The 18002-nt window shown below is 42.6% G+C and overlaps 1 protein-coding gene across 3 annotated transcripts in view; it reads left to right on the top strand.

Annotated features, from left to right (window-relative positions):
- Positions 1 to 2776: 2776 nt before the first annotated feature.
- Positions 2777 to 18002, top strand: part of TGFA (transforming growth factor alpha) — a 91456-nt gene continuing 76230 nt past the window's right edge. Inside the window, exon 1 of one of the 3 annotated variants that reach the window (XM_019718692.2) lies at positions 2777 to 3065. In XM_019718692.2, coding sequence (XP_019574251.1) covers positions 3026 to 3065 — 40 coding nt within the window. In that variant the 5' untranslated portion in view covers positions 2777 to 3025. The remainder of the gene's footprint in view (positions 3066 to 18002) is intronic. The other 2 variants (XM_019718685.2, XM_019718678.2) reach the window with 2 other exon arrangements.

Here is an 18002-nt window from a genome sequence, read left to right as displayed (position 1 = left end):
CACGTCCACGCAGAAACAGGACCTTCAGTAGCCAAACGAGACAGCCCTAGTTCCTGTAGCTGTAGCTGAAGGAATGCACCCATGTCTTCATATAGCTTCCAAGGCTACAGCTGGATTTTCACTCAGCTCAGAGAGCAACGTATTCTATACCGATAAAATCCATACTGACAAAAGCATCACACCACCCTTTAGGGAAAATGTGATTTCTTGCTCTAAATCACTTTCTGTAATTTTTCCCCCACACTCTTACACCACAGGCTGAGAAACACATTCATAGTTCCCAATTTACCTATGAAACTATCCCCTGGAGGAAGGTGTGTTTGCGTATGTACACAGACGTACATGCATACACATCAGCAAAGTTCTGATATGGAAATGATAAAATAAAGATAATGGCAAGAAATTGAGAAAAGGGAAAGGTATGGCCTCTGAGGGAGTTTTTCTTTAAACCATAGCTAGATTTGTTGATATCAAATACTGTGCTAAGCATTCAAATAAATTCTTACATTTAGTCCTCATATCAACCCAATGAGTTCAGTATTAGTCTACTTAAAATGTGGAAACTGAGGCAACATAGCATAGAAGCCAACACATAAGCCTTGGAACCAGCTCATTTTGCTTTCAAAAATGGGCTCTGCCGGTTGCTGGCTTTGTAACTCTGGGTAAGTTACTAAATTCTCTAAGTCTCAATTGTTTTAGTATAAAAGGGGGATGGAATCTATCTCATAAGTTTGTTGTAAAGATTAAATGAGATATAGAAGATGCCAAAGGCAGAGTGTTAACATTTTAGGATATTAGCTGTCCTCGTAGCTCTATAAATAAATGTTCAAAAATTATTTCAGTTTAGTTTACAAAAAAATGCTGTAGATATTTAAAAAGAAAACAACCCAACTTTTGATTATCTATTTGACTTGAATAAATTGGAAGGTTTATAAAACTATAGATAGGGACTGCCTCTTAAAAATGTTGGGGGAGAATCAACAATTTCCAAGCACTAGAATGTACTTTGATTTGGGTACTCTTTAGTTCTCAAGATGGAAATTATCTCTTCATTAAAAAGATTTCCTAGTCCTGAGAGGGACACGTTCATTGGCTTGATTCTGCTGCTATTTCCCTTCAGTGCCAACTTAGTGTGTAGGCAGAGGACAGAGAAGGGGAAACTGCTGACCCTGACTCTTACCAGTTTGGAAAGCTAGCCCTCAGCCACAGTGAACTTGATGTGTGTGTCTCAGCAGCAATAGGTCCACTCTCCAGTCCTAGCTGGAGGTCTTGGGGAACAGAAGAGCCTGGAGAACTCATTTCTTCCTTCCTATAGCCAAGGCAGGCTAGTCCAGGAAGGAGACAGATGAGCCACAAGAAGGCAAGACCAGTTGAGGCAAGACCAGTCCGAAGGAGGTAGGCACAGATGCTTGAAGTTCGGAATCAGGGACCACTTATTAGAGAAAGTGTGTGTGTGCCCTGTACATGCACATGGGTGTGGGCACAGGTACCCCAGGGCTTATGATAAAACCCTCACCATGGATCATTAAGGGTTGAAAGAACAGCCAAATATCCTCTGACAAATGTATTGGAATGGTTTCTCAAAATAAAGTTACACTGTTTTCAAAACCCCTTTCCACACTGGTGTTTCCTGCTCAAACGTTGAGGCAAATGACCTGGTGCTGCCTTTTTGAAAGTAGGCTTCTCAGCTCACACCAAACAAAGAGCGAGAGTCAACCATGAGAGTCTGAGTGTTGGGCCAAGGAAACAGCAAGAGATTCCGCCTGTGCCCTCCCCCCACCACCACCAAGGAGAGAGGGTCTACCTTGGGCAGGAGGCTGGAGGGGTTAGGAGAAGAGAATTAGTCCCTGAGTTCAGAGCATCCGGAGAATACGACTGCCTCCAAGGGGCATACTGTCCCCTCCGGATGTTCCCCACGGAACCTATGGTTCTTCCATTCTCTGCCCAGAGTGTCTTTCCCCTGTCCCCTTCTCTTCTCCAAATGCACCAGGGGCCAGCTCAAGGCCCCAAATCCTGAAAGGGACACCCAGATGGTTCCAGCTACATCCCTCTGTCAGGGCACACTTGTCAGCATACTACCCTGCTCTGTGGCAGGTTGAAGGTGAAGCAGGCTGGGCTGGGGGTAGTGGTAGATAATCAGGCACCCCGTAAACAGAGACTCATCGTCATCATCAGCCCCAGACCAGATGGACGAAGACCCGCTGATGTTAATGTGCCTGCCCGGGAACATGGGGTGGCTGTGCTCCAGCAGCAAGCATCCCTAGAATCAAGTGTTCTTGGCTGGGAAGGGGGCGATGGAGGGAAACCTGGTTTAACAAATTCTTCGCTTGATTCTGAGGGGCACTTGCCTTGGGCCAAGTCTTGGCAGATGGCGGAGAAACTCACACGTCGCGTTCTGGGCAGTGTCCCCAGACCCTCGCTCAGGTGAGCCCCCCTGCATTGGCCCTGGGCACAGGTGACCCCTTGCAAGGGCGGCTCCGCTCCGCCGCCTAGAGACTAGAAGCTGCCACTGCACCGGACATTCTGGCTCCTCAGCGGGCACCGACCCCTGGTGCAGGGTCCTGGGGCCACACTGCCCTACTAGTCCGAGGGTGGTGTCTGAAGTCGGGAGCTTCCTGCCTTTTCCTCGGCGTAGGTGCTGGGCTCCTGTGGCTGGGCTCAGATAGTCTCCGATTGCCCCGCCCCACCGCCCTCGCCCTGCTTGGTATTCAGTGTCTCCGCCCCCAACCCCAAACACCCACCCCCTTTGCCCTTAGGGGGGCACCCCCTTTGGGGCGGGAGGGTGGCCCACAGTGCCCCAGTCGTGGAGTGGCGGAGAGGTGACGGTAACCGCCTTTCCATTTCCGCCTGGCCGTCAGCACCGTAGAGTGGGTGCCAGCGGAGGTCCTCCCTCCGCCCCGCCCGCGCAGGGGCTGGCCTTGCCTCACCCGCGCCTTTTTCCCCCCTGCACCGAGGCTGCGCTTCACCACTCGGGCACCGCAGGTAGGGCAGGAGGCTGGAGCGCCTGCTGCCCGCCGCCCGTAAAATGGTCACCTCGGCTGGACAGCTCACCCTGTTCGCGCTGGGTACGTACGCTGCCTGCTGCGTGTCTCCTGCTCTTGGCGACACCCCGCTTTCCCCTGTCCCCTCCATTTCTCTTTCTCGGGGGTTTTCTGCACCCACCTATGAGAGTGGAGGTAGGCTAATGCTTTTCAAGGGTTGGAGGCTGGGAGGCAAGGGGAGTCAATAGGTCTTACAAGGGATTTGGGGAGCCCATTCCAAAGAGGCGGACCATCGAGCGCCCAGGCTTTCCCCACGAAGTGATCGCCTGGGCTGTGCGTGAGAACGCCCTCCCTGGAAGGGGAAGCGGTGTGTGCACTGGCTTGAACTTTAATCCGCCGCGTTTGTGTGCTCGTACACTTGCCCACACCTACCTGCTTACCTGGCTGCCTCCAAGCCCGTTTTCACCCGCGTTGTCGGTAGCTGTAGACTAGCAGAGGGTGACGGGCGTCCAACTCTCCAGCCGGACCTTGCCTGCTTCCCTTTCGTACTCCCTGCCTATAGGAGCCCCAGCGACGACGGGCAGATGTTTACGGTCAGCAGAGGCGCCCTCACTCTGACTTTCAGCGCTCTTGAGCTTTGGGGTAGACGTTGGATTTTTGTGTGGATTAATTGTTCTTTCAATTAACTTCTCTGGGAGAAGTGTCAGCGGAGGACAGCAGTGAAACCCTAGGACAGAGAGTTGCCAATTTCCTTTGAGTTTGTTCTTGGACGGGAGCAAGCGATGGGGGAAGGGAGGGGAAGTTAAACTCCGCAAACCCGAGTCCGGGTTGCGGAGCCGGTGAGCTTTCAGCGGTGAAGTTCGTAAGTCGGTCTGTAAGCGGTGAGGGGCGTTGCGCGGCGCAACACCTGGCCGGCTCTGGGTCCTTGTGGTGTCGGGTCTTTCCCGCGTTCAGATCAACAGCCCAGGTGTCCTGGTTATCGCTGCAGCTTCCGTGAAATGAATTGTTCCGTCCGTATCCACTGAGTTTAACCCTGTAAAGCAAGTTGCTCGCCACAGGGTCACTATTAAAGAGTCTGAGAAAAGCGGTGGAATCCCCACCCCCGGCCCCAGAATGCCCAGAGCTGCTGCCTTACCCAGTTCCGTGTGCAGTTTCAGGGGGTTCGCGGACCCGCCTGTAGTCCTGCGCATGAAACGCTGGTTAAGAACAGCAGCAGAGGAGGCATCGTCCAAGGGAGGTGGGGAGCAGCGGTGGAACCGTATGCTCACTGCTGTACCCTCACCTGAAACTCACCAACAGGTGCCATGATTAAGGACAGCTTCCCCCGCTCCCCTTTTCTACGACCTTTTTATTTTTTTGTATTGATGGATGCTCTGATTTTAGATTTTTTAAAGCAATAAAATATTACCAACACGATAGAAGCCTCCTGTATGCAGTTCCCTGTTGTAATGGGTTTTTTGTTTGTTTGTTTGTTTTGTTTTCTTGCAAATTCTAGTAATAGCTTGAGCATTTACTCTGTGCCAGGCACTGTGCTCTTTGACATGTATTAACTCATTTGCTTTTCACATCGCTCTGATGGGCAAGGAATTATCATGCCCATTTTATAGAGGAGGAAAGTGAAGCACACATTGGGCCGGGATTAGTCAAGAGTGTGGAAGGAATGTGGCCATGAAGTTACCTAACTGTGGCGATCGTAGTCCCATCTCCCAGGTTTGGGTTTTTGCCTTGAGGAGAGATTATGTGGAATACTCTAAAACTTGATGTTAAATTGGGTGTTTGGTTGAATTCCTAGGCTCTCAAGGTGGTCTTAGGTTATTCGGTGAAAATTAGAGGCAGGAAATGATGAAGGTAAACACATTTGAGGAAGCTTTTGAATGTTGTCACACACACACACACCCATCATAGTATACCTGCCCATGAAGACTGCATTCATTCATCATCTGATTTTTCTCTTTTGCCTAAATGTTCAACTTGATCTTTGTTTCATTTCTTAAGAAAAAGATGTATCAACTTAAAAGATTGATCAATATATAAAAGCTGGCTCATACAATTCCAAAATGTGAGCAGTTGAAAAAAGTTGAGGAAAAAGAAGGCAAGAGTAATTTACACCAGTGAGGATTCCTTTTTATTTATATTTCTTAAAAACTAAGCACTTACTAGAACTTTTGCCTCCCACCTCACTTTCTGCTAGCTTACTAAATCCTCATCAATGCCACATGCATCTTTAATTTGCACATTTCCCCCAGAGCTGCTTTCCTCTCTAATTTTCCTAAATTAGTTGAAGTCAGTTTCAGGCAAATCAGCCAGTCAGTATTCCATCGCTAACCAAGATCTAGAGAACCAGGATCTCTCCCTTCCTTCCCCCATTTTCAAGGGAACAATCTGAGAGGGAACCAGCTGTTGATGCTCCTGTTTACTTGAAACCTGAACATTGATTGATGTTTTGGTGGAAAGAATGTGGAGACTGTTGCTAAAATGGCAACATTGGAACAGCAATCCAGGATCCTGTGGTGGCTGCCCTCCCCTGTCAGGTTTCCATTGCTGGCAGAGCAAACCTCACAGGGCTTGGCACCTCCAGTCCCACATCCTCCTTTGTGTCCAGGAAGCAAGATGTATACTCTTGGGCAAGTTATTTGGCTTCTCTCTGCCTTGCCTTTCTCATCTCTAAAATGGTGATATTAATAGGGTTGTTGGATATGTTTAATGAGCATAGAATGGTGCCTAGCACATAGTAAGAGCTTAATTAATCTCAGTGCCATCAACGTTATTGTCGTGGTTATATGAATCCCATAGAATTTCATTGCAAGTAATGTCAGTTCTGTAACTGGGAGATTTGTCTGTTTTATCTCATCTTCCTAATTCCCATCCTTCTTAAGCCAGAAAACTACCACCCAGCCCAAAACCTGCCTGATGATTTTGGTAAATATTATTTGGCCGATGACAGGTTCAAGCGAGCTCTTTTGCACATCATGAATTCTTTAATTTTTGATGCAAAATATTTGTTTCCTCCATAACAGTTAATAGTTGTTTACCACACTCACCACTGAGTTCCAGTTTTCTCATCTGTAGAGTAAGAATAGATAAATAAAACTGTACCCACATTACAGGTTGTTATGAGAATCAAATGGCATGGTAAATATGGAGGCTATTTATAAACTATAAAAATAAAGGGTTACATGCAAAATGAAATGATTTATAATACAGAAATGGGTTGTATAATCCAGAAGGAAACATTATGTTAATTGTCACTCCCAGAAGTGCACTAGATGTAGACCCAACGAAGGACATCCTAGGACGTGAAGTGTCATGAAGGATGTGTAGAAATGAAAAAGGTCAGCTCCCCTGTGGACCTGGGCCTGAGGGACCAGTAGGGGGCATGAGGTAACATGGTTCTCCATTACATGGAAATTATGTCTTTCAGTGCAGACGGTGGAAGTTGGTCCGGGACACGTTTTTCTTATTGGGCAGCCATAATTAGGGAAAGCTCATGTAGGGGCTGTAAAGGTGTATATGGAAGCCTTCGAGACTAAGTTTCCCGTATTTGCTTTTCCAAAATTTGGTTTCCTTAGGATAAAGTATTATTTCTGTAAATACTCAATGTCCCCTGCAAAGGGGGTCTTATAGGAGTAAACAATGCTTCATGTTACTATGGTAATGCATGAAAAAGAAATTACTTTTTCCATTAGCCCTATGTCTAAGGGCCTTTTGAAAGTGTGTTTGAACAGGGTCTACTCTTTGGGCTACCCCCTAAAAGGGATGGGCAGTGGAAGTGGAGTTTGGTCGACTAAAATGGGAATAGCCCGACACGCTGAATTGAGCATTTTGTGCTTGGTTTTACATGCAATCCTCTGTGGTATCTGTCATAGCACTGCCCTCACATCACACATACCTGGAGGGTTTGGTAAACCAGATTGCCAGGCCGGAGATGGGACAGTTTGCATGTCTAACAAGTTCCCAGGTGTGGCTTCTGCTGCTGGTGGGGAGGAGAGGGGAGGGACACTTGGAGAACCACCCCTCTTGTCAGTTGCTGTTAGGGAAGCTTCTGGCTTAACCAATTGCGTTTTATCTAAAAGTACATTCTGACGTTTATAAATGCCACTGTGCATTTATGAGCCATTATTAAAGGTGCTTTCATGGCCTGTCTTGCCGAACAGGGCAGAGTTAGAATTCTTGTTGAGATCTCTTCATTGTCATAAGTATTCTTACATTTTACCCAGGGAAAATGTGATGATGCGATATTGTTAGACTTAAGCTGACCAATGCCAACCATGTCACTCTTTCTTTTCTCTTTTTCTGGATTGCTAAAAGCTGACCATTGTTTTGCTATCATTTCAAATATTTTTAATCACCTCATTTTAAAGTATGAACTTAATTTATGCTCAAGGCTAGTGTGTTTAATAGTACATCTAGATAGAAAATTGGGGTGCTTCTGTGGTGAATTTTGGTTTTGTTTTACTTTTTTGCTTACCTGTGAAATGTCAAGTATAAAAATGTTTCATAGGAAAGCCTGAAATCGAGATGACCAGAACCATCTCTTAGGAACTTTTCATTTCAAGTACAAGGTATATTCCCTTTGGACCCACTCTAAATATCTGGGTAAATTCATTTGAAGCATCCTGAATTGGTAGTATTGAATATGACTTAAATAAATTGTTGTTACCTGGGCTTAGAAAAAGTTGGAAGTTTATTGAAATGGAATTTTATGTATTTGCTGGTGCTTTTTTTTTTGTCAGAGAAAACAATTTTCTTTCATACAGAATCTCTCCCCTTGTCAAGTGAATTCTACGCTCAGTCTTTTTGCCTTTAATTTTTCATTGTCCCCTCACCTTGAAAAGCTTTTAATTTTCCTCACCGTCTTTTGCTTCTTCTTTCTTGTATTGCTCAAGTACCTGTAGATGGTTAGGGCTTCCGTAAAAAGGGATGTACACATAACTCCTTTGGGTAACAAGCTTGTACATATAACTTGGTGGAATCCAGCCTGCTATTGCCTTGCCTTTTTTAATTTTAATCTTTGAGTATGTGAACTTTTGTGGTTGGGAACCTCAGCAGCGGAGCGCTGGCCTCTTGCATGTCTTGCCTTGGATTAACATCGGTTGTGCTTGCTTTCTCTTCTCTACTTGGTTGAGGGCTTCTTGAGGGCAGGCAGAGACCCTTCTTCATCTCTGTCCTTGTTTTCTTTTTTAGGTTTTTATGTCAGCATTCTGTCAGCTTTATAAAATAAATTTTAAAACCTTTCATCTGTTTTATGCTCTAGAATAGCTGACATATGGAAATCAGTGGTTAGTTCTGTGAAGACTTGAAAGATATTGCTTATGAAGCTTCTGAGCTCACCCTTTTTAGTGACCAATTCGAGTTTTCTACCTTTTGAGTAATTTTTGGTAATTATTTTCCTTACAATCTATTCAATTCAGATTTCTAAATTTTGAGCACAGATTTACATATAATATCCTTTTAATTTGAAGTTTTTCCTTTGCATTTATGGCCTGGGTTAATGCGACTTCACCAAATATGAAATAAACACTTAAGCCTCCAAAATAAAATGTATTTTAAGGTTTTTTTCTTGATAATGATATTTTTGGGGAAAAACAAAACCAAACTTCTTTTTAATCATTAAGCCAAATTTAAGTGAAAGCTTTGTATTTAAATAGTGTTCCCAGAAGCCCAGGTACATAACTCGTTTACTTGTATAACTGCATGTGTCAAAGTTGTTATAGTAATGCCATTTCTGATTTGGATAATGCATAGCATTGTAACTTCTAACAGAGGCTGCTAAGTAGCTTCCTGTTGGTTCCTTAAGCTTTAAAAATTTAAAAAACCTCCAAATACGCTATTTGTGTCCATTAGAGGCTACTATAGTGTTTGGAATAAGACGACCCAGCTTAAGTGGGAGATTTTTGTTAATGTTTGTTCATTTACTTTTTGTTTATTTATTTTGTTTTGTTTTTAAGATCAATACTTTTACGTCAAAATATTGGATTCTTACAAAGAGATCATATCTTCAACTTGAGTTCTTTAGGGCCTTTGATCTAAGAGTGAATGAGGTCAGTAAACAATTCTCCTGGGTGCTTAGAGGATAGATGTACCTTGACTGCTCTTTCGTCATCTCTTGCCAGGTCTGAGGCATTCTCTGTGTAATTACTCTCCTTCCAAGAGGTACAGGAGATTAACTGGCTAAATGGTACACGTAATGTGGTGGCACAAAAGCAGCTGAAGCTGATAAATGAGAGGTTTGCAATTACACACTCTGCTCCCTCCCTCTGCAGGCCTTGGCAACCAACTGGGAAAAGACAAACTTAGGATACTTTCCTTGGTTAAAAGAAACAGCTCAAGACCTGTAACTTTTACTGTGGCTGTGGCTCTGAAGAATTAGCATATGAACTGTGGAGGGACATAACCTGTTCACCTTATTTGGCACTGAGCTCTGTTGGAAGTTCTGGGCTTGAGCACTTCTCACCTTGAGACAGCTTCTGGGTTTTTATTTTTGCATTGGAGGAGCACACCATCAGGCCGGTTTGCATACTGTACACACCCCCTGCCAGCAAATTTAAACAATGACAGATGTTTTTTTGCACATAGCAGACCTTGGGTGTTATAATTAGGGTTTCAGGGGATGAATCATAGGTCCCTGAACTGGAATGAAAGCAAGCCTGGGGCCTGAGCATTTTTTAGGGAGGTGAGGTAAACTCAGAGATCACCCAGATGAAGAATCCTTCTGGATCTGGACTCGCTCTAAACCTCATCAACCACTCCCTTGCCCCTCAAAGAAAACCCCCAGAACAAACACACTTCTTGTGCTTGCCGCTGTGCAGGCCCACTTAGTGTTCACAGAACCTGTACACCCTCGGATCACCATCTCCCCATGTGGGCCATTCAGAATATGCTCCTTCTCTGCCAGCCTCAGGTATATCCTACTTATTCTTTTTCCCAAATGAAATGGAAATCAGAATCTACAAACAAACAAAATCTGAAAAACGCCCCCAAAATCAACTCACCAGAGAAATCTTCTTGCTACGTTTAACTAGCAGGTAGCCTACCAGATCCTACTCTGCGTATGGATATAGATATTTGTGTATTCACTTTTTTTCCTTTAAAAATGGCATGTGGTAGATTAACATTTGCTTTTCCCTTACACTTTATAGGGAAGTATTTATATGGCAAAAATATAAATATATGTAACGACCTATGATTTTTTAATGATTATAACACATCCCATTGTACAACTTTATCGTTTATTTGTCCATCCTTTATTGAGAGGTATGTTGTGAAACCTGAAATGAAAATTCTTACAGCTAAAGAAATCATTACCAGAGTCTTTTAATTATCTTCTGTGGACAAATCCCGAGGATTACCAGGTCAAAGGTACACACTTTTTCACCTTTTAACATGTTGTGACAATCTGCCCTCCAGAAAAGCTGTTCAAATTTATACTTCTACCACCAATGTGTGAATACCTATATATCGGCAAACTTGCCTATGGTGAATATTACCATTTTCTAGACTTTGCTAATTATGTTGTCGAAAGGTATCTCATTGTTTTAATTTGTACTTCTTTGAGTAAGACCAAAGTTTGGTACAATTGAGTGATTTTTCATGTTTGAGTATTTGAATTTATTTTCTGGTGAATTACCTGTTTCTGTCCTTAGGCCATGTTTTGGGTAGGTTTGTTATTTTCTCATTGATTAATAAGCAGTTTTTAAAAAGATATATTGAAAATATTTTCTTCATTTTGCCTTCTAAATTTACGTGTCCTGTTTTAAATTTATATGTGTCCATACTTTACAGAAGTGTGTTTTTTTTGTTTTTGTTTTTTTTTTACTTTTAAGGACTTAAAATATGTTGATTATTCCTTTATGATTTCTACTTTTACATAATACCCAGTGTTGGGGTAGGAAGGCATTTGAAATGATTGTTTGATCTCTCATTTTCCCTTGTACTTTTACATTGTTACTTTTCAGGTTTAAATTTCAATTCCTAGGGAATGTATTTTAGTGTAAGATATGAGATAAGAATCTAACTTGCCTTTTTGTCAAATAATGATTCAGTTACTCTAACATAACTTGTTGAATAATTTATTCTCTATTCACTGATTTCAAATCCCACTTTTGTCACTTGATACATTCTTAGGAGTATTGGGTCTTTTTGTGGAGTTTCTGTTCTATTCCATTAATATGAGGCTCACCCTATAATGAACCATTCTTTTGGGTTGGGCCCCAGGAAATTGGGGCAGGAAATATTGAGAACAAGAAAGTAGGCAATGTATTACGGGGGGTGTCATTTCACTTCTCCCTCTCATGACAAGACTTCTACTTCCTCACACCTAGAGCGTGTTGTAGGAAGAAACATTTGGGAGGCAGGAAAGGAACATTTACTGTGGTGCTGGAGAGAAGGATGACTTGCCATGTTTCAACCCCTCTGGAGAAAGGATGTTTCATCTCATTCCTCAGCTTGGTCAAGACTGATGGGCCTTGGGTCTCACTGTACTAAAAGGCATGGTGAACCTGCCTATGTTCTCCTATTCTTTCTGGAACCTTGTGCTTTGCAGGAATTGGGGGTCATGAGGCAGCTCTGAAATCCACCATGTAACATTCTGGTTAACAGAGACTGTATATTTTCATGTCCCCTTCTCAAATGGGAGTACTGTGGAGTATGCCCTGGCATCCTTGGAACCACAGACCAAACCTGGCATATTTCACTGAAACACGGAATAATTAAGGAATCAAAAAGGAATTTAGCTGGCAAGTCAGAACATTGTTTTCTATATTAAAATAAACTCGATATATTAGCAAATAGAATGGAAGATTGAAATATCAAAATTAATTGTTAGGATGTAACACCTCAGATAATTTTTTTTGTCTTCAATTGTTTCAGATTACGCCCCCAGATTCTAAAGGAATGGGTATGAGTTCCTTTTCTTTGCCATTTCGGGGCTTTTAATGGAAAAGTGTGAGAAGTGCTGTCCCACGTGGATGACTAATTTTCAGATATTTAAAGTAGAACAAGACAGTAACTAACATGAAAAACTTTATCATATTCTGCTTACTTTAGATTTAATTTATTTTCTTTTTCTAACTTTTTCTAAGGTGCAAAAACTTAGATTATTGATCTTTCTTTTTTTCTAATACTTTCATTCAATGCTATAAATTTTCCTCTAAGCACTTCTTTCGTTGCATCCTACACATTTTGATGAGTTTTATTTTCATTTTTATTTATTTCAAACTATTTTTTTCACTTTTTCGAGATTTCTTTTTTGACCCATCTGTTATTTAGAAATGTGTTGTCTAATCTCCAGTATTTTACTCCTTTGTGGTCTGAGAGCAGACATTGAATGATTTCTAGATTTTTAAATTTGTTAAGGTAGGTTTTATAGCCCAGAATCTGGTCGAGCTTGATAACTGTTTGTGTGAGCTTGAGAAGTACGTGTATTCTGCTGTTGTTGGATGAAGTAGTCCATAGGTGTCAATTATGTACAGTTGGTTGATGGTGTTGTTGAGTTCAATTATGTCCTTACTGATTTTCTGTCATGCTTCATCTATCCGTTTCAGATAGAGGAGATGTATTGACGTCTCCAACTATGATAGTGGATTTATCTATTTCTCCAATTTTTCTATTCTATTAATTTTTATTAATTCTGTTAATAAAATTTTAATATAATTACTTTCATTAATTTTAATATATTCTATTAATTTTTGCCTCATATATTTTGAAGTTCTGTTGTTAGACATAGACATGTTAAGGATTATCATGTAACGTCAACATTCTTTAATGATTCAGAAGCTATTTCGGGGTCTCTCAGTTCATGGGGGCCATCATTAGTAAATTCTCGTGCTCACGTGGTACCTGTAATTGCGAAACTTCCATTACTACTAGTGAATGAGAAGTTGCACTGAGTAGTTTTCTTCCTGACTTAGTTAAGCAAAACTCTGCTCTACTTTAACTTTCCTTGTGGAGAGAAAAAAAATATAAACGGTGTTACTCCAAGTAACTAGTGCTCTATAGAATGAAGAGAGTAGGACCTTCTTTGATTAAGGCCATCATTTGAAGTAAGTTCTTATTTTGAACCTTCTGTAGGTTGTAGAAGGTTTTGGTGAACAGACTGGTTATGCCCCAGTGAACCACTTGAAAGTTAGAGATTTATGCTTAGGAAAATAACATCAACTCATTGTAATGTAATGTGAGCTTATTTTCTTGTGAAGTGCCTGTTTCCCCTACTGTGGAAGAGAGGGAAAAATACACAAAACAGTCCTTTCAATTAAATTGGATTTTTTTTAATTTCATATAAAAAGGCAGGACATTTTTCTTTTAACAGTAATAACAGAGGCATTTGGACTATCTCAGCTGTCATCCCATGTAGACTATATCCAAGTGATTAAACAGTAGTTGTGATTTTTGTGAACTGGGCTTAATATACTGTGGTTCTTAATTCACCTAAGGTAGCTACTTTACTCACTTAATGCCGTATTGGAGAGCCAAAGGGATGAATAACAGAAATAAGCTCAGAGTGGGCAATGCTATTTATTTGTTTGTTTAGGTTATTTATTTTATACGTGGATCGTTCAGTTCAGATTCTCTGCTGAATTTGGTGATATTAATGCAGAGCTCTGTGACCTAGCTCTTGCCACCAGGCCTGAATTCTTTGTAGTTTGTAGCAGAAGCAGACACATAGTTTTTCACAATATGATGAGATACACAGTGGGCACCTTGGGCTCAAGAGGAGGACTCGGTATGACAGGGCAAGGCCCTCTTTGAGGAGATAATGGCCACCACTTAGAATAATGCCTGGTACATGGTAAACTCTTTAAGTGCTTTATATGTTACACAAACTCCTTTAACCCATCTTGCAATCCTATGAGATATGGCGATTACCCCCATTTTTCAGATGAGTAAACTGAGGCACAACAATGTTAAGTAACTCACCCAAGATCTGACAGCCAGCAAGTGGCAGAACAAGAATTTGAACCTGGGGTCCTTGCGGGCTGACCTAGCCATCCCGTGTCAGTCATGGAAGGCTGTGGATGCTGAAATGTCTGGAGTTGCTCATGTGTGAGTGCCATTTTGTAGCAGACAGGCTAAATGTAATCAGACTTTCAGATAGCCACTCCTATAAATATTTATCATATTGAAAGTAATTGCCATGCAGGTAATTGTCATGCTGGCTAAAAAGAAATTCTACTTCTCAATGCTGTGAAATATAAAGTAATAAGTGTGCTAGAGTTCTTTTTCCCCTCCTTCAGTCAAGAGTTCAGATGTTCAGAAGACAGATAATCACATGGGTTGTGCTACCTGATATATTTTGTTGTGACCAAGGAACCTCTAATAATAAATGTGTTAATGGAGGCCTTTTTGCATTTCTACCATACAGGTTTAAAAAGGTGTTTGTTTTAAAGAGCGATCTCTCACATTTATGCCTGAAAATCACAGTACATGTGAACTGCAGTCTCTTAGGCTCTCTGCTAGGGTGCTGGCTTCTCCTCCCCTTCACCCCATTTCTACACCTTCCCAGTTGATGTTTCCCCCAAATAATAGCAGATGATGGCAGAGTCTTTAACACTTTACTTTGACACATTTTGTTCTTAACAGTCCAACTAAAGATAGAATCTGTGTTAGCACGTCTGCTAATAGCTGGCTTACTTTCAGACTCTTCAGCCCCAACTTTAGCAATGACATGTACCCACAAAAAAACACAGGCGTTTCCATTGACTTGACAGAATAGCTGATCAGAACAAAAATAGCATTTACTGTTTCACCTGTATGTGGGAATGTCCATCATTCAGCTGGCAGCATCTTTGAATAGATAGTTTAATGTCTGGATCCTCAGGAGTTGGAGCAGTGCCACAGTGTGTATTCTACAAATGTTTATTAAAGGTTATTTTTTCCCCTTAGGTAAAGGTAAAGGAGTTGTACGCATTGGCAAACTATGACTAACACACGGAACAACCAGTGGGATGGACCTCTTTTGCAATGAATGAGCAGCTGAAACAAAATGTGGGTTTTAAAAATCGGTGTCTTAATTAAAAGACCTTATTTGATTATCCTTTTCTAGAACAATCTCTCCTTAATTTGTGAATCCAAATCATTCACCTCTCTGGTTTGCTTAATATAGACTGCCTCTACTGCAGTAGGCCCTAACCTTCTCCCCCACCCCAGAAAAAAGTTGACTACTTAGTAATTATGTAAAAGCCCATCCTATTGGACCATTAGGAGGAAATGTTGATGTTTTAGGGAGCCAGGAAACCAAACTGTCTTCTGAGTTTTAAGCACAGATAGAATCTCCTTATAAAAATTCTGTTCTCAGAGCAGAGGGCCTGCTTATATTTTCCATGGGGCTTTTCCACACTGCCCTTTAGGCTTCCTTGAGCTTCACTTGTTTGCCTAATCTCTAGTGACCGACTAACATTTCTTCCTCTGATGATGCTGTTTAGTTGTAACATTCAGCTGGAGGGTGGGGAAAAAAAAGAGAGAAAGATTTAACCTTTTGAAACAGAGAAGTCCCTCTGGGTCAAAATTTCTTCATCTTTTCAGTTTGCGCCTCAGAACCCAAGGAGCCAAAATTGCATGGAGCTGGTGAGTGATAACAAGGAAAAGACTTTGGTGTTTTCCAGCGTCGCTGTTTTCCAGCAGTAAAGAAAATAAATGTGCTTCATCATTCGTAGATGGGCTTTACCTACTAATCAGGGAACAACACTTTCCAGCTGTTTCTCTTCTCCTTTGGGAGGAACTGCCTGAAGCAGGGAGAGGGTTCTGCTCCAGTGGACGACTGTTCACAGGCCAGGGATGGAGACAGTCTGTCTGAGAGGCAGCTCCCTCTGCAGAGCTCCCTCAAGTCCGCCCTGTGGATGGACAGGTTATCTGAGCTCCTGGCTTTGAGGAGTGAACTGCAGGGCGGGGGGGAGGGTGGGGGTTGTGGGGATGTTTTTTATCCTCAAAAATGGGACATGATATGTGTCTTCCCTTGAATATACCATTAAGCAAGGCAGGTACCGGCTGCCCTTGTGAATGGAGGAGAGGGTCAGGCTGCAAGGTGCAACCCACTCCTATGCATGTGGTCTTCATCCTTGAGGATCCCAGGGCCCCAGAGTCTGGTCCTGGCTTAGCCAAGAATGCCCTCTGGGGGCCATGATGTCATCTGACTCCACTGCGAGCAGAGCAAAAGTGGGTGAATGGCCTCACTGTTTGGCCTTGAAGATAAAGCCATTGACTTTTGTGAAAAAGCATGTTCAGGCTCCCAGGAAGGTAACTAGAAAGCATTAATGAAATCTGGATTGTTTTAAACTACCCATCTATGCGCTGTTCTTGGTTTTCTTCCACTTTAGCCTCTTCCATAAATGGTTCAATCATTGTTTTCCCCTGAGCTGTTTATCCCCTGATGAGCTATTTTCAGAGGCAGAAATTTTCTGAAAATCTAGGGCTTCATTTTATATAAAAACCTTTTGATTTGAGGAGGCAGAGAAATTGGTAGAAATAGCGATTGATATTCTTAGGTCCTACCTCCCTTATGCTAGGGGGACAAAGAATCCACTTTGAGTGTATAGTCACATCAACGGGTATCTCTGGACGATCTCTTGCTCCGTTGATAGTAATTGTGTGTGCGACTGTGTGTGTGTTTCATCTAGAGGTTTTATTTCTTTCATGCTTCTTTCACCATTCCTCTTGCCCCTGTTCTGAACTTCTGCAGTGCCTTGCACAATACCTTGATGAATATATTTTTATTGATGACAAATAATTTACCCTCAGAGTCTCTCTTCCCTTCTCTCTTCTCTTCCTTTCCTTCCCCACCCCTCACTTCCAAAACATCATTGACAGAGCAACAGATATTTTATGAGCAGAAATGGGAATAGTTCCACTTTCTAGGCCAACTATGATCACTTGGAAGTGGCTGTTTAGAACAATTAAAAGACTGCATCTGAGTCAGTGGAAAATAGCTCTGTGATCAATTAGTAATGTCTGCTGTGGGCTCAGTGTGGGTACATGTGCAGTGTATTTGATTCCGGCTTGAGATGGTGGGATTTTCTTAAGAATGAGAAAAAGACATGTGTTTTCAAGGAATTAGTTGAAGATGTTCCTACTCATGTTACGTACATCTCATGCCTTTAAAAAAAAAAATACAGTACTCTGATTTTCAAAAGGTATTCCATAAACCTAATACCATAGCCATAGAAGTGCCGGGAGTCCTGTTAAGCAGGATTAGCATCCAGCAAGGCAAGGAACCTGTGAGGGTGTGGACTGGTATATCCTGTCATCATTCAGGACTCGGGTATTTGCCTCCCTTCAAAGTAAGAAGCAGAAAACCACAGCAAATGCTGGATGACGAAGCTGTGTTTACATTCAAGTCAGCCCATCTTGGGCCCTTGTTGAGTTATTGGCAGGAGTGTTCCAGCTGCCTGCTGGTGAGAAGGAACACTGACTTCTACCTGTCTTAGAGGGAAAGACTCCTTTCCCAGGAGGATATGTAACATGTCGTAGTGCTCCAGCCCAGCAGCTACCTCGGCATCATTATACCTGCATGGGGTGGGGGGGGGACTGTCTCTGTGCAGTTCTCTCCCACAGGCACCGTGGGGGGATGTGAAGGAAAGTAGAGAGCTGGGCTGTACCTGCAGAGGGCATAAGAGGTTGCTGCAGAGGCAGGACATTTAGGGCAGAGAAACCCAGAGCAGAGAATAGCCTCTGGGTCTGCACATTTGCAACTTGGACGAATTCTGGTCACAGATCAGCACAGAGCCCGTTTGCTTTGCCCTGGCAGGCCCTTCACCTCTGAGCCTGGATACATTAGTCTAGCCTGCAGGCATTAGCAGAGGGGTACATGGTGAGTGGGATTCGATACTGTGTGAGCTTCGAGAAAGCCTTGGGGACAACTGTCATCATCTGGAGGCTAACTTATCCTGGATGTTGCACGTGTGTCTCACAGGTAAGCCTGGGGTTACCTTGGACAGAGATTCCTAGGACCTGCCAGGGGATAACCAGGGGCAGGACCTTCATTCCAGCTTGTAGCATCCTAGAGGATCTCAGGCATAGTGGGCAGATCCT

This window comes from Rhinolophus sinicus, linkage group LG05 (genome assembly GCF_036562045.2).
Source record: "Rhinolophus sinicus isolate RSC01 linkage group LG05, ASM3656204v1, whole genome shotgun sequence".
Taxonomy (NCBI): Eukaryota; Metazoa; Chordata; class Mammalia; order Chiroptera; family Rhinolophidae; genus Rhinolophus; species Rhinolophus sinicus.
Note: the sequence above shows the minus strand (reverse complement) of the source record. Positions and strands in the feature narration are given on the sequence as shown.